The sequence below is a fragment of the Cetorhinus maximus genome, chromosome 19, assembly GCF_964194155.1.
Source record: "Cetorhinus maximus chromosome 19, sCetMax3.hap1.1, whole genome shotgun sequence".
NCBI lineage: Eukaryota > Metazoa > Chordata > Chondrichthyes > Lamniformes > Cetorhinidae > Cetorhinus > Cetorhinus maximus.
The window spans coordinates 37,137,688-37,161,289 of NC_135897.1; the positions used below are offsets into that span (position 1 = coordinate 37,137,688).

General features: G+C 41.3%; 1 protein-coding gene across 1 annotated transcript in view; it reads left to right on the plus strand.

Moving 5' to 3' along the window:
• Positions 1 to 11,350, plus strand: part of LOC144694069 (guanylate cyclase soluble subunit beta-2-like) — a 180,945-nt gene extending 169,595 nt beyond the window's left edge. Inside the window, exons 12-17 of the mRNA XM_078564429.1 lie at positions 2,359 to 2,507; positions 2,747 to 2,893; positions 3,052 to 3,206; positions 3,426 to 3,631; positions 10,995 to 11,105; positions 11,190 to 11,350. Of these exons, the coding sequence (XP_078420555.1) occupies positions 2,359 to 2,507; positions 2,747 to 2,893; positions 3,052 to 3,206; positions 3,426 to 3,631; positions 10,995 to 11,105; positions 11,190 to 11,350 (929 nt within the window). The remainder of the gene's footprint in view (positions 1 to 2,358; positions 2,508 to 2,746; positions 2,894 to 3,051; positions 3,207 to 3,425; positions 3,632 to 10,994; positions 11,106 to 11,189) is intronic.
• Positions 11,351 to 23,602: the final 12,252 nt, after the last annotated feature.

Consider the following 23,602-nt stretch of genomic DNA (forward strand, 5'->3'; position numbering starts at 1 on the left):
GTGATGGGGCAGCACCAAGACATAGCACCCGTAAACAAAAGCATAAGGCACCTTAGGCACACCACGGGCTTTTCACTGGTGCTTTTGTGTTGGCCCAAGATTAGATCCTTATGATTTCTTTTTGATTTTTTACACTATTGCTTTCTATCTGTGATAATTTCTGCTTCACAAATTAAATGCCAGATGTGTGACCATGGTCGAGGGTGCCTCATTTCTTCTGCATGTGTATGTTTCAGAAAAGTGTAATCGGAATCACTGCTGGACTCAACGTGTGCAGCCGCAGACACTGCATCGACGTCTTCATCGTCCACTGCATCCCCCCTTTCCAGTGCAAGATTGTGGAGAGCGCAGCATGCAACCACTATCACCAACACACGATCTGGGGGGCACTGGAGTGCGCCCCCTGAACGGTCCAGGCATCGGAAGCGCATCTTGAGAAGACCGATGGGTCTCTCTACCACAGCCCTTGTGGTGCCCTGGCTCCAATTGTACCGCTACTCAGCTTCTGATCTTGGATGGCGGAGAGGCGTCATGAGCCACCTTCTGAGGGGATAACCCTTGTCACCCAGCAGCCATCCATCAACCCGGGCCAGAGCACTGAAGAGCCCCGGCACCTAGGAGTGTCTGAGGATGTAGGCATCATGGAAGCTGCCTGGGTACCTTGCACAGACTTGTAGAATCTGCATCCTGTGGTCACACACTATCTGCACGTTCATGGAGTGGAAGCCCTTCATGTTGAAGAAGGCACCGGGCTCACCTGCTGGCGTCTTGATGGCCACATGTGTCCAGTTGATTGCACCCTGGACGCAGGGGAAGCCAACTATCACCGTGAAACCTCTGGCTCGCTGTGCCAGGCTTGCCTGGTCCCAACAGTAGTGGATGAAGGTCAATGCATGCCTGAACAGAGCGTCTGTGACCTGCTTGACACAAGTGTGGGCAGCTGATTGGGAGACACTGTAAAAATCACCCACCGAGCCCTGGAATGAGCCAGAGGCATAGACGTTGAGGGCAGCTGTGACCTTCAGAGCCACTGGCATGGGGTGTCCACCCACACAATTAGGGGAGATTTCAGGCCCAATTATCTGACAGATATAGTTGACTGTCTCCCTTGAGAGTTGGATCCTCCTTCGGCACTGCACCTCAGACACATTGAGGTAACTGCTTCGCCACCTGTAAACCCTGGCAGCAGGATAGTGGTATCTTCCACCTCGGACTACCTCTTGGCCCTGCGCCCCTTGTGCCAACACCTGTACTCCCAAAGGTGGCTCCCCTGGAAGCTGAATGTGTACTCCTGGCCTCCTCTCCCTTCTAGGCCCCCCCCCCCCCCCCCCCCTTCCTCCTCAGAGGAGCTGCCTCCAGTGGACAGATCAAATCCCATACCCAGGCTATGGGAAGGCTTCTTGAAACCTGCAGGCCCGGAAAAGATTCCTCACTGCAGAGTGCTGACCTGAAGGTTAAGAGTCCAGGAAAAGCTGCTGGGATGGGTTCTGAAGTACTGCAGGTCACACAGGCAAGTTTGAGAAACTTTCACCAATAAATACTTCACAGAGCAGATCCATGACCCCACTGAGCCTCTTATCCTGCCCGTGGATGAGGTTAATACAAATGTCTCCTACCCGCCTGCCCGTTGCACCTGTGCACTGACCCGAAGATCGCACAGGCGCTGAAAAATCGGTGTCGATTGAAGACTAAAGGGCCTTAAGTGGCCCGTTAATTAATAGCGGGCGCACGTCAGACTTCATTGTGCGCCCGCTCAGCGAAATATCGTGATGGTGCGCAGTAACGTTGGGATGCTCACCCGACGTCACCGCACGTCATTTTACACACGGACGTGCAGGGCCCGCCCACCACACGTCAAACGGAAAATTCTGTCCTTTAAATTGAGGACCCCAATGTAATTATTTGATGTTCCACTGGGTGGAGTGTGTGAAATCTGGCAAAGTTTAAAATGGACAGCCAGTTCGCGATCACAGATTAGAAATTAAAATGATCTCTATTGAATGCTGACAGCTCTACAGTCAAATTAAAATAAGGCCTATGAAAATGGTTTGAGCCTCTCGCTGATAATCACTTTGTTCACTGCCCCCTGGATCTGCACTATATATGAAAATCACCTTCATTATGTTCTCTGCCTCAACTTTGCCCCTTGGGATATCATTCCTTGAGTCAATAACTATGCATAAAGGATCAATTTAAAATCTTTTTCCCATTTTCTTAGTGACAATTTTAAAATGTGCAACTTTTTCTTAATTGTAATATAAGAACTGTCAAACTGATAAGTTTCAATAGATTACTAGTTTGACCAATGATTTTCGCAAGTTAGTTAAATCATCACTGAAATTAATTTTTCTGTTCTAGGTGAATTTAAGGAGTGCACCATACTGTTCAGTGATGTTGTGACATTTACTAGTATCTGCTCCCAGTGTGAACCCATTCAAATAGTGGTTATGCTCAATACCATGTACCTGAAGTTTGACAGACTAACCACAGTCCATGATGTTTATAAGGTAACAATTTTCTTTATTCAGTGGGTGTGCAGGAAGTCAGTATTTATTAACTAATGTAACCACAAGATGAATGCTGTATAGTAACAAGATAAGAGTGATTGAAATGCATGTTGTCACAGAAAAACAGCTGCTGCTAATTAACACTAGCAAAACAGTAATAATTTAGCCTCACTAATATACTCCCACGCCCTTTGAGAAGGTGATATTTTAATGGTGTATCTTTATTACAAATTGTAAAGGTGGAGACAATAGGAGATGCCTACATGGTGGTCGGAGGAGTCCCTGTACCAGTATCTTCACATGCTGAGCGGGTAGCAAATTTTAGCTTGGGAATGATCATAGCTGCTAAAGGTGTACCAAATCCTGTAACTGGAAAACCTATCCAGGTACATTATTATTTTGAATAGTATTAAAAGTTAAGGTTTACTTATTGCTTCATGCAAATTGGTCCTTGGTGCAAAGTAATAAATTGCAGAAATGTGTTTGTTTTTTATGATCATATTGGTTATGAGAATACAGTATCCTCTATCTCTTCTTCATAAAGATAAGAGTCGGGGTAACCACTGGTCCAGTCCTAGCTGGAGTGGTTGGTGAAAAGATGCCTCGATATTGCCTTTTCGGAGATACAGTCAACACAGCTTCAAGAATGGAAAGCCATGGTGTACCAAACAAGATCCACCTCAGTTCCAGTGCTTTTCGGTAAAAGATTCAGTTCAATGTTTTTGTAGCATAACCTTAATGTTATATGTACACTTTATTGAAAAAATGTAACAGAATATTAAAAATGTAAGAGCAGGGCAGCTGAAAAATTTCTATGCCAAAGGAAATTTCCATTGAAGCCACACATAGAGGATGTGCTTATTTCTCCCTTGCTATGATGATAACTTGAAATTTAAATTCACTTATTTTCTATTTCAGAGCACTTAAGGATAAAAACTTCGAAATACATGAAAGAGGTGAAATTGAAGTTAAAGGGAAAGGGAAGATGTGCACGTACTTCCTCATTAGAAATTTGGTTGCATCAGAAAATGAAATCCTGGGCAGGCCATTAAGGGAGTCCGATTCTGGCCGAGAATCTCTACAGTCCCTACCTGAATCAAAGGCAGAGTATGCCAGTAAAAAAGGTAACGTTTAAATTAAAAACCCACAAATGGTAACATGCAAGTTAAATATTCTGATGCACATGGAGAACTAAAGTGGCAAAGCTTCAGTTCTTTGGGAAAAATATGCATTTGCAAAACATTTGATGATAATTAGCTAAGTCAGTTCTGAATATGATTTTGGGTTTAGTTTCATAATCACAAATTTATGAATATTGGGTGTAAGCCTAGGTCAGAAAGGTCTCTTGTGGCATTACAAATGAAGAGTCCAGATTAAGGCCTGAATTTTCATCCGTGTGTGAGGAGCACAGAGTCAGGACAATCCCAGCTCCGCAAACCTGACCCAGGAAAAAATGCCTCGAAAGGTGGGATTTTCAGTGTGGGGTGGCGGGTGAAAATGGGAGCCAGGGCGATCCCGGAAAGAGGCCGAAGGCTGCGGGGGTGGGCTGGGTGAAAGGCTGGCCTCAGTGCACTGGCACTTTGTCGAGGTTATGAAAATAAACAATAAAACAAAAAACAGCCCTCCAGTGCTCACCCCTCACACTTCCATGTGCGCCCACACACTCCCCATGCCATATCCATGCCAGCTCAAGCCATCTCTGTCCACCCCCCAATGGACCCTCATACTCTCCATGTGAGCCTATGCCCCTCTACTCAACCCCCATGGCCCCTCCTACCCTCCATGCCATGCCTCATGGCCCCATACTCTCCATGCCAACTTGTCTGTGTCCCCCCCAGCCCCCATGGGCCTTTATAGCCCTGATGCCAACTTAGTGCCAACAAATGTCCCCCACCCTCCATCCTTTATCCTTACATCTACTATGCCATCTAACCCAGTATCCACCATGGGCAGACCAAAGAACCCACGCTGGGATTAAATAACGTTCTTAAGTGTCTATTAAAACAATCTCATTGATAAAAACGCATTCACTAAATTCCTTTAATCCCTTATGAAAACAGGTATTTGTATTCATGGTCCCACTCAAAGAGGTTATAACCGCTTTGAGCTGTCAATCAAACTGTGAACAGATAGGCACCGCACTATGATAATGAAAGGTTGTGAAATCAGTCATGCAGCATTAATCCTATTACGATAACCCTCAGCCTTATGTCAACAGACAGAGTGAAATAGAAAGCACTGATTGTTTTGATGCTGATTTTTTTAAAAAAATTTAAAGGGCAGGAGATTTAAATTCATTGACAGCTTGATAATTATCTTGATAGTTCACTTGACAGCTATCTTGACAGTTCGCTTGACAATTCCAATGAGTTTATGCACTTTTTACACACATTCTTGTCTAATTTTAACAACCCCAATGGGCATCTTACCACTCCAAAAGGGCACCTTACCTCACCCAAAGGACACCTTACCTCACCCAAAGGATACCTTACCTCACCCAAAGGTGTCCCAGGACCACATTCAAAAGGGAATCCAATCCCTCCAGAAGGGCACCCTACCTCTTCAAAGAACTTTGGCAGCTTTAGGTCTTCTTCTACCTGGTCTAAAGTGCACATATTGTGTTATAGACATACCACTAGCCAAAATCAGATCCGACTGAAGTAGCTGCACATTAACATATGCAGTCATCTCTGTGAATCACAGATGTGTAAATTAGAATCCGTCTATTCCACCCTCCCACCCACACCGCCACCAAAATGATGAGGTCCAGATTCGGGGGTGGGACTTCTGGATCCAGGCCTTGACAGCCATTTCCACAAAGACAGTGAGCCTGTCCATCTGCACAAAAATTTAGGCCTAAGTGTAGCCTTCAGGTAAAATGGGGTTAGAGGCTGAAAGATAATTGGAGCAGGATTCAGTCCCCATTTTAATGCCATACATTCTGTCCATTCTTGTTTTGACATTATACTTTGATTTTATAGCATGTTTTACAGCTAAGAAGCAGAAGTTACAGAATGTTGGAATGCAAATAAGTCAATTTGAGTATAGCAATATATCTGCAGTAGCTAAGACAGAGGTTCTCAAACTTGTTTGGTTGAGGAACCCCACTTCAATGTTTACAGATACCAGTGAGATAGGTGTGCATTCTCACTAGAGTTTGTCTATCCTTGGTATGATGTTTGACAATGGCATTTGTAAATCATTTTATGTAAAAGCCAACATCTCTTGTTTTTCAGGGAAAAGTGGATGGAATTACAGTATGTGGTCCCCCAAAAAGTCCCATGTCATTAAAAATAGGATTTGATTTACTCTGTCAGGTAAAGCAGTGGTCCTGCAGAGCACTGGGAGACTGGCTGAAGGATGGTCTGAAATGGGTTTGACAGTTTTGTGTGTCTTCTTGAGTGACAGTGCACCAATGCACGAGGCTGCAGACTCTATTAACAATTGCCATATCATTCCATACAGGGCTTTTAACCAAAAAACTCAGCATCTTAAGCAGCAACAGGCAGTCCTGAGTGGCTACATTGTAGCAAGATGAGATCCAAGCACTGAGCTCAGCATTTTAGGCAGTCACTCACATCACCCACTCACAAGGCCGCCCTGCTTGGTAAGCACTTTCACGTTATTTTGCAGAACCCTGGAAAGTCTTTACAGAACGCCAGGTGTCTGCAGACCCAGTTTCAGAGCCACTGAGCTAAGAGGCACAAAATTGATCCTCTTTGGTGCCAGCGCTGACAGGGAAGGATATAATTACAGTGTCAGGAATTAACATAGGCAGTTTCCATTATAAACACAAAAAAAGGTTTGATTAACAGGAAGTTCATGCAGAAAACAAAATTTCTAAAATTACTTGTCAATTACCTGTTATAGTCCCTCGCTCTTTTGTGCATATTTTCTGATGGTAATGACAGGGACAGAAAATTGGGTGGGGACCAGAAATAAAAGGACCCTTTCTCATTTCTATGGCCAATCTGATCTTCTGGCATAATTTCTGTCAGATACCAAGAGTGCCGCCCATATGCAGGCAGGTATATTTAAATGAGGCGGTAACAATAGAGTGGCATCATATTTTCTATCATTCAGTAGTTGTGGATATACAGGCAATTAAGTGGATATAAAATCATCACATTCCTTAATTGACAATTTTCAATGGAGGCTTCGTCTTGTTTTGATTCTATGGTGCCACTGGTATCTTTAATGCTGCAATTGCTATTTCCCCTCCTCCACTTCTATAGTAAGCTCCCAAGCTACACAAGTAGTCATAGCCATTCAGCCAAGATTCCAACAAAACTATGTGATACGTTTCAGTCTTGGCATATTGACTCAGAAGCCCATGAATTCAAGCCGATCTGTGCATTATTGAACAAATTATTCAAAATCTAGGACTGAGTGAAATGTTAGCTTTCAAATGAGATATTAAATGAAGGCTCTGTCTGCCTGTTAAGGTAAGCATAAAGATCCCATGGCTCTAGTTAAAGAAGAACAGGGTGGGTACTTTTGATCTGTTAGACAATATTTATCCCTCGATCAACATCACTAAAAAAAAATCTGGTTTGTGGGGCCCAGTCGTGCACAAATTGGCTTCTTCATTTGGAATGTATTCCATGCCCAGCACTAATATCATCCACATTGATCAGCAAAAAATATCCCAAAAGTATAAAACCTTTTCCAAACCCCCATAAAGTTTGGTGAACTGTTTGTGATTACTTTTAAACTTTCCCTGCATGATTTGCAAAGCCAGTGACATGACATCTGACTTTCCACTGCATAATCTGTCTTAATTCCAAGACCAACTATATCCCATCCAGGTAAACTATGTAGTGTGACAGATCAACACTAAAGGGGCGTGGAGAAACTGGAACACTGGCTAGGGGAGGTAAAGAGCTCCAAAATTTCATCCAACCATTTATTTGGTCATACTTGATCAAGTTGTCAGCTGGAAAATATCCTATTCTGCAAAACCCTCACCATCATCTATTTCACATGAGTGTAATTATAGCACCCAACTCCCCTAATTATTCATTTTTGCATTCAAATAGTTTTAGAAAACTGTATTTTTCAATTGGAATAATTTAAGCACCCTTCCACACTGTTTCCAGAATCTTTTCCGGGAGCATCCAGGGTATTTTTTTATTTGTTCATGGGATGTCGGTGTCGCTTGCCAGGCCAGCATTTATTGGCCAACCCTAATTCCTCCTGAGAAGGTGGTGGTGAGCCACCTTCTTGAACTCCATAATCCGTGTGCTGAATATACAACAACAGTGCTGTTTGGTCAGGAATTTTGAAATTTTGACCCAGCAACGATGAAGGAGTGGTGATATAGTTCCAAGTCAGGATGATGTGTGACTTGGAGAGGGGCTTGCAGGTGATGGGGTTCCCATGCATCTGCTGTTCTGTTCTGCTAGGTGATAGAGGTCACAGGTTTGGAAGATGCTGTCGGAGGAGCCTTGGTGAGTGGCTGTAATGCCATCTCGTATATGGTACACACTGCTGCCATGGTACACCAGTGGTGGAGAGAGTGAATATTTAAGGTAGTTGATGAAGTGCTGATCAAGCATGCAGCTTTGCCCTGGATTGTCTTAAGCTTCCAGAGTATTGTTGGAGGTGTATTCATCCAGGAAAGTGAAGAGTACTCCATCACACTCCTGACATGTGCCTCGTATGTGGTGAAAAAGCTTTGGGGAGCCAGGAAGTGAGTTACTCACCACAGTATACCCAGCCTCTCATCTGCTTTTGTGGCCACAGTACTTACATGGCTCATCCAGTGAATTTTCTGGTCAATGGTGACCCCCTGGATGTTGATGACAGAGATTCAGTGATGGTAATACCCTTGAATGTCAATGAAAGATGTTAACACTCTCCTTCCTTGGAGATAGTCATTGCCTGGCACTTGTGAGGCACAAATGTTACTTGCCACTTAACAGCCCAAGACTGAATGTTGTCCAGGTCTTGCTACATATGGACATAGACTGCTCCAGTATCTGAGGAGTCACAAATGGAACTGAACATTGCGTAATCATCAGTGAACATCCCCGTTTCTGACTTCATGGTGGACGTTGTCCTGAGGAACTTTTGCAGCAACGTCTTGGGGCTGAGATGATTAGTGTCTGACATCCACAACCATCTTCTTTGTTCAACATGGCTTCAGCCTGTGGAGAATTTTCCCCCTGATTTCCATTGACACACTCGATCAAATGCTGCAAAGGGCAGTCACTCTCGCCTCTTCTCTGGAATTCAACTCTTTGGACCATGGCTGTAATGAGGTCTAGAACTGAGTGATCCTGCCAGAATCTAATCTGAGCCCTGGTGAGCAGGTTATTGCTGGGTAGGTACCACTTGATAGCCCTGTCGACAATCCCTGATGATTGAGAGTAGACTTATGTGAAGCAGCTGTCTCCTGTGCGTTCTCCAACCAGGTTCGCTCTCTGCCTCTCTCCTGGGTAAATGTAGGCCTGAGCCCCCCGCTCTCTTTATAACCTCGCTGATCCTGTGTGTTCTCCAACCAGATTCGCTCTCTGCCTCTCTCCAGGTAAATGTAGGCCCTGAGACTCACTCCCTCTTTATATCCTCACTTTCTCCTGTGCATTCTCCAACCAGGTTCACTCTCTACCTCTCTCTCTCGGCCTCATCTCCAACAAGAGAGAATCTAACTATCTCCTCTTGACATTCAATGGCATTACCATCACTGAATCCCCCACTGTCAACAGCTTGGGGGTTACCATTGACCAGAAACCGAACTGGAACAGCCATACAAATACTGTGGCTACAAGAGCTGGGAATTCTGCAGTGAATAACTCACTTCCTGACTCCCCAAAGCCAGTCCACACCCACAAAGCACAAGTTAGGAGTGTGATGGAATACTCTCCACTTGCTTGGATGAGTGCAGCTCCAACAACACTCGAGAAGCTCCACAGCATCCAGGACAAAGCAGCCCGCTTAATCGGCACTCTATCCACCAATTTAAACATTCACTCCCTCCCTTGATGTAAAGTGGCAGCAGTGTGTACCATCTACTAGATGCACTGCAGTAACTGATGAAGGCTCCTTCGACAGCACCTTCCAAATCCACAACCTCTACCGCCTAGAAGGGTAAGGGTAGCAGATGTATGGGAACATCACCACCTGCAATCTCGCCCCCAAGCCACACACTATCTTCACTTGAAACTATATCACCATTCTTTCACTTTCACTGGATCAAAATCCTGGAACTCCCTACCAACCAGTGCTGTGGGTGTACCTGCACCAGATGGACTGCAGTGGTTCAGGAAGGCTAATTCTTTCCTCAGAAAGAATTTTTTACAAATTTGTGAGGAGGACCTTGCACAATTGAGTGTCCCTTTGTCATATTCAGTGCCTGGGTCAATGCCAGTGGTCCATCTGGTTGTATTCTAATTAATTTTTTGCGATAGTGGTTTGATACAACCGAGCAGTTAAGAGTCAACCGCATTGCTGTGTGTCTGGAATCACTTATAGGCTGGACTGGGTAAGGATGGCAGAATTCCATCTGTAAAGTACATTAATGAACCAGGTGGGTTTTTTTCTATAATCCAGTTAGAAGGTCAGGATTATTGGTAACTCTTTTTTCAATTCCAGATTGAATTAATCAAACCTAAGTTTCTCACCTGCCATGGTGGGATTTGAACTCATATTTCCAGTGCATTAACCCAGGATTCCAGATTACTAGTCCACTAAAATAACCACTATACTATCATAACCCTTATCCAGAAGATATTCCAGTTACAAAAACAGAATTACCTGGAAAAACTCAGCAGGTCTGGCAGCATCAGTGGAGAAGAAAAGAGTCGACGTTTCGAGTCCTCACGACCCTTCAACAGAACTGAGTCAGAGACGGATACAGTCACTGAGAAAGGAAATATGGCTGTGAAAGCGGGTTTTAGTAAACAACTTGTCAAACACCAGGAGAGAAATGGAAAGCAATGAAGGTGAACAAGGCAGAAGAGACAGGCGGAAATCCTGTCGGAGAACAGAGCAATACTTCTTCAAAGAAGGCATTTCTTGAAGAGAAGTGGCAGTCAATTAAACACAGAGATAAAAACAAAATACTGCGGATGCTGGAAATCCAAAACAAAAACAGAATTACCTGGAAAAACTCAACAGGTCTGGCAGCATCGGTGGAGAAGAAAAGACTCGACGTTTCGAGTCCTCACGACCCTTCAACAGAACTCAAATTTCTCACCTGCCATGGTGGGATTTGAACTCATATTTCTGTTCTGTTGAAGGGTCGTGAGGACTCGAAACATCGAAGCTTTTCTTCTCCACCGATGCTGCCAGACCTGCTGAGTTTTTCCAGGTAATTCTGTTTTTGTTTTGGATTTCCAGCATCTGCAGTAGTTTTTTGATATTCCAGTTAGTTGATCTATTTCTTGATTTCTCTTGCAGCCAACTATTAAAGCATCTCACAATTTCCAAATGTTTGAACAAATTGTATTTTCTGTTTAAAATGCTTCTTGTGTGTTTTTTACATAGATGGCGGGTGCGATACCTATCAGGATCGGCAGCCCACTATTGCAATGAAGTACACCGATAAGCCCAGTGTTGTACCAGAAAACATTCATACAAAAATAAAGAACATAACAGGTGTGCTTCATTTTTCAAACAAATAAAGTAAGTGGTGGGAAATCGCAGTGGAAATAATGTGGGATTTTTCCCCCCCCTACACAGGGAAAACACGTGACTCAGAAAGTTATGGAAGTCTGCACAGTGTCCATAGCCCTCAGCAATCAGATGACCACCCGCAACAGCTTTCAAAGGATCATGATGAACAAGGAATGGAGAAACCCAGTCAGAAAAACATCACATCCAACTTATGCATTTTATTATAAATGTTCTAAATAAAAACAAACAAAAAATTACCAGTTCGGTTCAGCTTTCACAATGTCTTGTGTTGTTCTGCTAAATGAGCATTCCAATTGCCCTGGATGTATTTGCTTTAACAACACAATAAATTTATATTGAAAGCAGAAAAGAAATGGGCCAGTAGATACACAGTCTTGGGTACAGCTTTATTAACATAATGTATGATAAAATGTGTGTTACCTCAGAAAATTCAGCAATTTGCAGTGAACATCACATTCTGACAATGTATGTAAATCTATTTAATGTACAGTACAACATTTATGCTTCTGCATCCTACAGATTATCTGCCACATATGACACTGTCAGAGGGCATTATGATTTACTATGCTTTAATGAATTGTGATTAATGGTTGCTGAAGGAGTTATATAAAATAAACATTCAGGTTTATACTTTAAGAATATACCAATTTTTAGAACTTGGCTTTGTTATCCTAATTCAAACATGCTGAATAATTTCCTGCTCTCATCTTAGAGGAAATTTGGAGTCCATTCAGCCCATTGTGACTTTGTCAATTCTTTCAAAGCACTATGCAATTAGTCCCATTTCCCTGTGTTTTCCCCAGATCTTTACAAATGTTTCGTTATCAAGTATTTATCCAATTCCCTTTTAAAAGTTACTATTGAATCTGCTTCCACCACCCTTTCAGACAGTGCATTCCAGATCATAACTCCCTGAGTTTTAAAAAAACTTTCTCATCCTCATCCAACCCATCTTCAGGGTTATTTAAAACTCTATACCAGAGTCATCTAAAACTCTAGACTTCAATAAATACATTCAGGCATTAAGGTTTCAGAAGGAAAAGAAAACAAATTAGGCTAAATGAATTATTTTTCCATTATTTTCCATGAATAATTCTATTTTATAAATTTGATGCAAAAGAAAATGTTTTCATAATGCTCATGTTAAACATTTGTCCAACCCATTTGTCCAAATGGACATTTTCTTTAGTGTGGATGGTAAAAGAGGATGGAATGTAAAACTGCCACAATTCTTTCAGGTTACATTGAACGATGATATTTTGGACCCACTTATTTCTCATTTCACTGGGAGAAATAAGCAAGGTGAACACACACACAGGTTTCTCAATGAAAGAAAAATTCAAGTCAGCAGATAAACTTGTATAGCATGTCCTCAGTCATTGTTATATATACACATTTGAACCACAATAGTTACTAACATTGGTGGTGCAGTGGTTAGCAGTGCTGCCTTACAGCTCCAGGGACCCAGGTTTGAGCCTGACCTTGGGTGCCTGTCTATGTGGAGTTTGCATGTTCTCCCTGTGTCTGCGAGAGTTTCCGCTAGGTGCTCTGGTTTCCTACCACTGTCCAAAGATGTGCTGGTTAGATGGATTGGGAATGGTAAACTGTCCAGCTGTGTGTATGTGTGCCCTGTGATGGACTGCTGCCCTGTCCTGGGTGTATAATGCCTGGTGCCGATTGCCTGTTGGGATAGGCTCTGACTCCACGTGACCTTGAATTGGATGAAGTGGCTCTGGAAAAGTGAATGAGTTACTTACATACATGGAATTAGTTATTGTAGATCTGGGAATTATACCTTTCCAAGGTATAAACCCAGATTATGGTGTCAGGAGTGAAGTGATGGCACTGACCATGAAGAAAGTTGTCCACAAAAAAATTAGTGATTTCTGTGGCGTGGATTTCACATTTACCAACGTTAATTTCATTTGCATGGGAATATCACCACCTGAAAGTTCCCCTCCAAGTCTCATGCCATTCTGAATTGAAAATATATCGCAGTTTCTCCAGTGTTGCTGGGTCAAAATCCCAGAACTCCCTAACAGCGCCATGGGTGTATCTACACCGCAAGTACTGTAGCAGTTCAAGAAGTCAGCAGACCACCACCATCTCATGGGCAATTGGGGATCAGTAATAAATGCTGGCCTTGCCAGTATCCCTTGAACAAATAAAATTTAAAAAATTCTGGAGTTGACTATAGGGGATCTCTGGTGCCCAGCAAAAGTTATGTCATCAAGGAGGCTAAGCAGCCGATCACATTGAAGAATTCACCCAGCCACCAGAAAAGAAAGCAAAATAAATTGATTATCTTTCAATTATTAAATATTTACAGGCGACACAATAAAATTGGGACTTAAGCATAGGATTAAGTTAGAATCCAAACATTTTTAAAATTCATTCCTAGAATGTGGGTGTTGCTGGCTAGGCCAGTATTCATTGCTTATCCCTAATTACCCTGGAGAAGGTGATAGTGAGCTGCCTTCTTGAACTGCTGCAGTCTTTGTGCTGTAGGAATGCCCACAGCGCTGTTAGGCAAGGTAAACATCACGAATAAGCTTGAAATTTTTCAAATATTTATGGATTTATTATTAATCATAGTGGAGAAATTTGACATTCCACAATTGTAAAATTATTTTTTCAGGGCCAGTGAAGTTATTCAGCAGTAATTATGACTTAGTATGCCACTAAAAACCTAGTTATACTTTATTCAACAAAGCTTAACTTTTCCAAGGGTTTTTACGGTAGGACTAATAGCATAAAAAGTGGAAGTTTTCATCAAATAAATGACATCTGGATTATTTTCATCTGTGAAGACTTCAACACAGCACCCTGTGGAGCAGTGGGGTATGACTGACAGCAACTTCTGGAATTCTGCATTTAACAGCACATGTGCAAACACCGGGGCAGAATTTTACGGCAGTGGGATTTTACGTTCCTGCTGAAGTCAATGGGGTTTATAATGGCTTGCCGCATTTTACCACCGAAACAGAGCCGTAAAATTCTGCCCATGTCAACGGTAATGACTGAACAGCTTCCCCATCATTATAACTGCAAATTCTAGGTCATAGAAACTTCTTCATTAAAAAATGCAGAAATTTGATACAAATGTGTTGATACATCTATTCAAGTGTAAAGCAAATCACTTAGGAATCATTTTCCAGAATAGGAGACAGCTGATTGCAATTCTGATTCCCTGGGTGCTGGGAAGGACCTTCATTTTCAGTATGAGATGCAACATCCACAGGCAAAAGAAACGTTACAGACTTCATTTTAAATCTGTTGAGAGAATTGGAGGAAACATATTCACTGTGCAACATCGTCTTAATATTACTTAGAATACTTTATCACCTATCATTTCTTTATGTTGCAATGATATTAAAGTGTTTGAAGTTTTTTTGTTATTGAACAACTGTCAACATGTGTTTAATTGATCAAAGCTAGAATTGTAGCAATTCAAAGTGAAATACAACATTGATTGGTTGAATCTAGAATGGGCTTGTGACAATCTAAAGTGTACATTTTCCATAAGGATACAAGGGAATAGTGTGTTTGAATGTAACTTCTCCAATGATATAACATTTCTGTTCTAACTTTCTAACATTTGACACTTCATTGATTTAATTTAATAATTTTAATACCCCACCCCCCTCCCTCTCCCCCATCATTTTTCCTCTTTGTAGGAATTAAATTATAATTTCCACAAAATAATGGTTGCTTGAAACCAGAAATTGCTGCAAACACAGAGCAGGTCAGTCTGCATTGGTAGAAAGAGAAAATAGTTTGGGCATAACCTGCTGTGTGTTAGCAGCATTTTCTGTTTTTGCCCAGATTCCAGAATCCATAGTATTTATACTAGCATTTTGAAAGTTATGGATTTAATATTAAATACAACTATCCTCTGTTCTACATCATTATTCAATTTAAATGTCCAGTTTTATTTTACTTTAGATATACAAGTGTAAATTTGTTTCGTATTTAACCCTTTATAAAAATATTTATATTTAATTAAATGCATTTTAACCTGAGATAACTGAAAAACATTCACTAACATCACATTGCCTCAACAATTTTTCTAGGGCCAATGGCTAATCAGCTACTGATTTATTTATGGAATCATGTTATATTTAATCACATGCATATTTTCAATCTGAACATATATTTTTTAAGTGATGATTAGTTTTGTTTGAACTGCTATTTCTGGGCAGTCAGCTGCAATTTACAGTTTAATCTTAAGAGGCTTACTTGCACTTATGGACATATTCTTGCAAGGTTGCTCTTTGAGGATAGTTCTCTTCAGAGGTGTTAGTGTCTGGCAATCGATCAAGAATTCCTTGGCTTTTAGCGAGTTTCATTATTGTGCAAGGCTGAGTCGGTGCTGTTGATCTTGGCTCCTTTTGCTCGCTCTTTTGATAGGTTGGATTTTGATCTGGAGATTTCTGCTGTTTATTACCCACAGTGAAGGCATGTAAAGATGATATGGAGTAACGTCTCACGGTCATCGCATTATCTGCAAATTAATTTGTGTATTATATGTTGCATGCCCAATGCATTTATCAGACACAGGAGAAAACACATCCGATTAAAATCAAAATATACAGAATGTTGCTGCCACTCCACTTTTGTTTAGAACTCAAGTTGTGCTCTGTGTGATTGTATAGAAGGATAACAACCATTTTTCAGATTACCTCAAATATTATGTACTTTAGCGGTACAGCCCTTAAAAATCAACCACATCGTTTAGAATGAACGGGACATTATTGCCGCTTTGGGCTAAATTTCGCAGGTAGCTATGAAGGAACGTCACTTTGGATCACTAAGGATCTAGCAATCTCTCTGGCCTGGATTACCCCCTTCCCAGTGGCAGTTTACATTTGACACCATGTCTCTAGGATCTCTAGGTGTCCAGCAGCAGTGATGTCAGCAAGCAGGTTAAACAGCCAATCACACTGAAGTATTTACATAGTCAGCACACCTGAAAGTTAAAAGCACTGATTATCCTTAATTTTTCATTTAAATGTATTTAAAATAAATTACTATGATTGGATTAATATCAGAAACAATTTTTTTAAATTATTGTAAAAACAGGTGATTTTTTTTTAATGGAGAATATTCCACAATAAGAAATAGCATCTCAGGGTCAAACACCCTGGGCCAGATCTTCCAACAGAAGTAACAGTCAGATATTCGTCGCTGTTGTGCATCCATACCCAGAGGAAGTCCCATTGCACACACATGCGAACTTCAAACTTCCGATGGGCAGACACCCGTACCCAGAACCCTGCATGGATTCCTCCGACACTGACCCTGCGAGATGCTCTGAAGTTACCTAGAAATTTACACCATTCTGCCTAGGCTTTTAGTCGCAGGCATAGGACCATGGTGGGAAGTGATTTACAGTGGAAGTTTATTTTCTTATACAAATTATTTTTAAAAAATAAATTTGCTGAACAATCCCTACCGACCAACCCCACCTAACCTCCTCCCCCACCCGTGAATTGATCAATTTAATATTTGAAATGTACTGACCGTGTCGACCAACTGTCTAAAGCAGGTGTGAACTAGAAGATTAGCTTGAAGCCAATGTCAGTACCACTAAATCAACAATAATTAGTGCCTGGAAAGATAGGAAGTAGCTGGACATTGAAAATGACTGCGATCAGCAGGAAATGCCGATACTCTGTATGTGCCTTTGCATTTTGCAGTTCACTTGCATTATTTACCTCCGGTTTCTCCTTCCAGCACAGGGGCGGAGATATTCCTCCGCAAGTTAGCGTGCGTTAATACCTCCTCGGTTTTTAGCTGCTGTTGCAGAGCGGAAATAGTTGCTTTTTCCAATATTTCTGCTCTTTTCCCAGACTGACTTAACTTCACTCGCAGTGCCTTGTTTTCTGACTCCAGTTTCTTCATGTCAGAACGCATTTCTTTGATGATCTGCATGAGGCGTTTGTTACTTTCCATGGTGCTGAAACTTGCCAGAACAGCAATTGACTGCACGTCACAGTCTTGGCTTTCGTGGCTGCTGCATTCACATTAACACAAATTTCCAACGTTCAATCCCCGTCCGTCCTTTCAATGGATCAAGCGCCACAAGCGGGAAGGTCGCATTTATCACTTAATGATCAATAGGTTCCGGTGACTAGACACAAGACTATTTAAATAATTTATTCGTGAGTTCAGATGGTTTCAATTTTCGATCTAACATTGGTTTGTAAGTTTAACCAAATGACTTGTGTAAAACAATACTCACAATTGTTGGTTCTATTTAGTTATTTAAAAATTCTAACAATTTAATGTATTTCTGCTACAATTTGACAGTACAGTATTTGTAAAATCATCCGTGGCATTAAAACATGTACACATTATACGCTGTCTAAATTTCCATTTTGTTCCACATGACTCTTTCGATTTCACTTCATGTAACACACACACGTACACATAAATCCTGTGGGGGCAATGGGCCATACCTCACAACAAAGTTTTTTTTTTCCCACCTCCAAGTACTCAATTATTCATGCTTCCTCTGCACGTCAGGGAACCAGTGAATTCTTCTCGGATTTGCTGGTGTACAACAGCAATATACATGGTATAAAATATTTTGACACTTGTTCAGTTGATAATCTTTACACTATTTATAGTATTGTCGCTCCGTACTTTACCTTACCTGTTCCACGCTTTTACTGGGACACGAGACCTGAAAAAAGTGGTCGGTAAATTTGAGATGCCAAGCTGGGGTTACTTAATATTGCATGCTACTGTTTGTTTGCAGTGGAGACGTCAGTGACTATGATTCGTGTTTCATGCCATGTACAGACATGGTGCTTAACGTTTCTTGCAGAATATATTGCGCAAACAGCAAAGTGGATCCGAAACTCACTTTCCTTTTAGCTGGTAGACTACTGAAGTTAAACAAGGAGCAAAGTAAACATTTGAATGAAAAAAAAGCGTACAACTGAATTTTATGAAGGGAAACCCAGCAATTAGGATTTCAACGTAGACAATGCATCCTGCAAGCAAAAATATATATATTGTTAGACTTGCAGCATTTTACACCAAGAAGGAAGACGGGTGGCTATGATATTACGGCATGACTGCTGAAATAAAGTAGAATGACCCAGTAAAAAGTGCAACACTAAATATATATTACTTGTTGGGTGTTATGGCACAGTCAATGGCAAATGCTGAGTTGTTCAAATCCCAAAGGGAAATTTGAAACAACTGCCACAACATGTTTCAATTTGTTTAAATTTTGAGATGGGTGCTGTGAATTCAGTAGTAATAAGACCTCCAAGTCTTATAGGTTTTTACAAAACTAGATTAAACATTTATTAATAGGAGAAATGAATATAAATACATACACAGATCTATGAATTATTACTTTGATCATTTCTAAATCCCCTAATCAATCTAACTCCTAGGGCAGGATTTTTCTGTCAGCAAGCGTGGGGCGGGGCCTGCTTGCGGATGTGTAAAATGACATGTGGTGATGTCGGGCATAACTCCCGATGTCACCATGCCCCATTTAAATTTTCAGCTAAGCAGGGGTGCAGCAAAATCAGCTGTGCACCTAACGACCTGTCAATGGTCAATTGAGGCCATTGACAGTCATTTAACTAATTAATGAACCTGCCCATCCAACCTTAAGGTTGGCGAGCAGGCCAGGAGCCCTGACGGGCTTCATAAAAAGCATGAAACCTCATCCACGGGCGGAGGTTTCATGTAGGTTTTTAAAACATTAATTAAAGTTTTTTAAAAAGCTGTGGACATCTCCCAACTCATGTGACAGTGTCACATAAGGGGACATATCAGGGATTTTTTCTTTTTAATGTTTTTGACAGTAGAGGCAATCTCCTTGAGGCAGCACTTAGCCTCAGGGAGATAAGTGTGCTCTTTCGTGTGCATGCACGAAAGAGCGCACTCTCAGATTTAGGGATCCCCCCCTGCACAGGGAACGCATAGCGATTCCAAGTGGACATCACACTGGGCAGGCCTTAATTGGCCCGCCCATGTAAAACAGTGCTGCGCCCCCAATTAGGGGCACCAACCGGAGGCGCATCTGTGCGTGCCCGCACTTCAACTTCGCTCCCAATGGGGGGAAAATCCTGCCCCTAGTTACACTTTTATCAAGGCAACAGTAAGACAGTAAGATAGATTTTAAAAGACCCAGGCAAATAAACATGATACCCTGAACAATGTTGACTTCCAAGTGAGTTTTCTTAACTTCAGTCCTTTGAAGACAGCAGCTTGAGGCATAGATGCTGAAGACTTTTGTGCATACTTGTAAGATCTTAAAAATGCCTTTCCTTACACACATACCTTGCTCCTTCTTTATACATATCTTTCTCTTTGAATGCAAATGCCCATTGTTTCACTATATCTTTGGACTTTATCTCCCTGATAATAAAACCTTCTCATAGCACTAAGTTTTACTAGTAATCTTTGGGAAAAATAAACACACCATTTCTAAACTTCACCTGGCTAGGTGACACATTTCATCCCTCCTTTGAAAACAATCTAGTTTGGATTATTTCAAAATACAAATGTTGCCTTGACACCTATATTCTAAACTTCCCCATGTTTATTTAATTAACATTTCAAACCTAACCTCCCTTCTTAGATCAAAACACCCAGACTAGATGCCTCTAGTTCAAATAAATCTCTCTCTCTCTCACACACACACACAAACACACACATGTAGACACACAGAGACATCCTACCATTACTCTATTTTACAATAAATTCCAATAATACTATGAGAATTATTATATCTTCTTGACATTGGGATAAATGAAGGAACTGGCTATCCTGGGAGCATTCCACATATGTTAATGCACACATGTAGATGAAATATTGATAGTTTACTTGTGATGGAGTATTTTTTGAAACTACAGCAGTCCTTCCCCAAATAATTGGTTAAGGGGCCTGTGAAAATGAATCACCCAATGTGACACCCGCTGAAGCTATCATCCCTTCAAATAAAAATGTTGTCTCAGTGAGAATTTAGTCTTAACAAACATTAAATATTACAACTTATTTTTAAAATAAAATCTTGACTTACCATTTCAAGATGTAAACAGAATCCTTCCCACCCTTATACTGAACACAGCTGCCACATAACAATTGTCAGGCATTAAATCTGTATCAAGTGGGTTAACCATGATGAGTTACTATAGTGTTATACTGCAGATTGTGCAATAATCCAATGCTTAATCCATAGTATATAATGACAACAGTGCCATCATGATTCAGATTAATGCAGGCAATATAAGATAACATGCAGAAGATGGTGTCATAGCCATTCAGCTTTCCATCAGCTGCAGTTTGACTGCAGTTGATGCAGAGCAAACTTGAAAAATGTTTTTAAAATGTTAACCTTTCGAAAAAAAAAATGCACTTTGTATGCAGGTTATGAGAGTTTGCTTGATTCTTTTAAGTACACATGTAGAGAGCTCCATTTAACCTAACAGAATGCTTATGGCAAGAGCTGTAGCTCAGTATTGTTAGCTTGCAATGCTCCAAAGCAGAGGCCAGCATCAAACTGATTTCTGTAGTGGAACTGGGAAAAAAATCTTTAAAAAGAAATGAGCTTGTAAAATCTGTCAACAAATGGTACTATAATAAGAAGATGCATAATAAATTCACATAAACTACGCATCAGTCATGTCCTGTAAATTGCTGTCAATTAGGACTTAATTTTTCAATAAACCTTGTATTGTCTATAAACAGAATAAATCAGACAGTACAACTTTCTTTTTCTGTCAACTGACTGTTACAACCCTGATCTAACAACAAAATGGCACATATTTTCCCATGTTTTATGATTTATAACCCCATGGCAAATAATGAAGGAATGTGTTTACTCATCTGAGCCCAAGAATCATTTAATTTGTCTACTGCTCTGCCAGGAACAGGAATGTACTGCAGAAAGAGTTCTCTATTGGATGAGAATGACTGCAAAATTTGGGAATGGGGAACTTATTGGCTCCTTGCTTACTTTGCACACTGCCTGTCGGTGCTGTTTGCTTCGCATTGAAAAGTCATGCAAATAAAGGCATTCAGATTTCAAATGTTTCCTGTGAAGTTTTTGCCTATTCAAAATGGTTGCTTGTTTTATTCTTTCATGGAACGTGGAACTTGCATTTTTATTATCCATCCCTAATTGCCCTTGAGAAGGTGGCGGTGAGCTGACTTCTTGAGCTGCTGCAGTCCATGTGGTGTGGGTAATCCCACAGTGCTGTTAGGGATCGAATTCCAGGATTTTGACTCAGCGACAGTCAATAGCACTGTTGATGACCCCTTCTATCACTTTGCTGGTGATCGAGAATAGACTGATGGGGCAGTAATTGGCCGGGTTGGATTTGACCTGCTTTTTGTGGATAGGACATACCTGGGCAGTTTTCTACATTGCTGGGTAGTTGCCAGTGTTGTAGCTGTAGTGGAACAACTTGGCCCAATTGACAGCTAGTTCTGGAGCACAAATTTTCAGTATTATTGCTGAATGTTGGTCAGGACCCATAGCCTTTGCAGTGGTAATGGCTATTAAGCTTAGTGCTTGTTAGGAAGGCAATTTTTAAATTAATACTTGACAATTTTTTAACAATTGATTTTATATTGCAAGATGAAGCTTTTCCTTAAATGGCACCAAGAACACAAAGAGGCTGGAAAAGATCAAAGAGTGCTTATCAGAATGATCAGAAAACACTACAGCCAATCGATTATGTTATGTGCCACCTCATTTACATTGCAATGAGCAAGAGTAAGTTCCTCTGCAAGTTCCAGATGAGCGGGAAAGCAGTTGTAAATCTGCTGCAAGAAAACCTGCAGGGAACATTTGCCATGAAGGAGGCATGATCAGTGATGGTCAAGGTAACTTCCTCCCTCAGATTTTCAGCCTTGCAGTTAAGGAAAGAATCATCTCTACATTGTCACGTCCTTTTCTCTCCACAAATATGGCAAACAAGTTATTGAAACAAATGTTGGTTTCATATGTGTGTTAAGAGAAGGCAAATGTGCAAAATTCAGAAAGTCTGTGAAGTAAACAGGTTTTTGTTTGCATTGATGTTGATCATCATAGTCTTAATTATGTAGGATAAATACCCATGAGGTATTAGTGATGGAGGGAAATTCAGAACGTGTAGGAATTTTTATATGTTATATTATGCTGATGCAGAGCAAGACAGAACTGGAGTGTAGATAGAATTGGTTCAAATTGTGTTCTTGCAAATCTTGTATTTTTTCCCTGAATGATGTTGATAATATTGGGGAAGGATGAATTTCAGGGCCGAAGACATAGCACTCTAAGACCAGGTACTTATAGATTAAATAAGCTATTGGATGATGTTGAAGTAGAGTTGTTAGGATTAAAACACATACTGTGCTATTTCCACCAAGATAGCACTGGTAGTTTACGTGTTAAAGAGTCACCAAGATAACCAAGATCTTGAGCTGCAATGCCTGGTCACCCATCTTTTGCACAAGGCACCATTTTGATAAAGAAGCCCAAGCCTGCAATAGGATTGGCATCATCTGGTTATCTGTTAAATTGGCTTTTGTGTACATTCTGGTGCTTTTAGGAATTGCAACCCAGCAGCAGCACACAAGGTGGATGTCTGCTGACAATTTGAAAAGGACATTTCAGTTGTCCTCCTGAAGTGCCTTGAAGAGACTGTAGGACATGATCGCCCTGCCTCAGACTGCACCATCTCAGCATAGGCTACAGAAGCCTGGGACAACTGAATGACAGGCATGGGCAATGGAGGTTTGCAGGGGAAGAGAGCAGGGAATACTGCATCCAGAGAGAGAGAAAGACCACAGGTTCCTGCTCCATGATTTCAATGCCATTACCTTGGGGCATCTGCTCTGTCAACCTAGTGATCTGTCTTCCTTCCCCACTGCTTCTCCTTCTTCCTCCATTTCTTCCTTTGGCAGCTGCAATACTTGGCCTTTCTGGTTGATATAGTTGTGTCACATGCAACAATCCAGCACAATTGGGGCCATACTGCAGGATTCCAGCAAGCTGAATCAGACACCAGACTCTCCACTTGTGTCCACCTATGAATTGTTTTATTCTTTCATGGGATGTAGGCATCACTGGCTAGGCCAGCATATATTGCCCATCCTTAATTGCCTTTGAGAAGGGGGTGGTGAGCCACCTTCTTGAACTGCTGCAGTCCATATGGTGTAGGTAACCCACAGTGCTGTTAGGAATTTCCAGGATTTTGATCCAGTGACAGTGAAGGAGCTGCAATATATTTCCAAGTCAGGATGATGTATGGCTTGGAGGGGAGCTTACAGATGGTGGTGTTCCCATGCATCTGCTGCTTGTGTCTTTCTAAGTGGTAGAAGTTGTGGACTTGGGAAGTGCTGTCGAAGGAGCCTTGGTGAGTTGCTACAGTGCATCTTGTAGATGATACACATTGCTACCACTGTGTGCGTCAGTGGTGGAGGGAGTGAATGTTGATTGG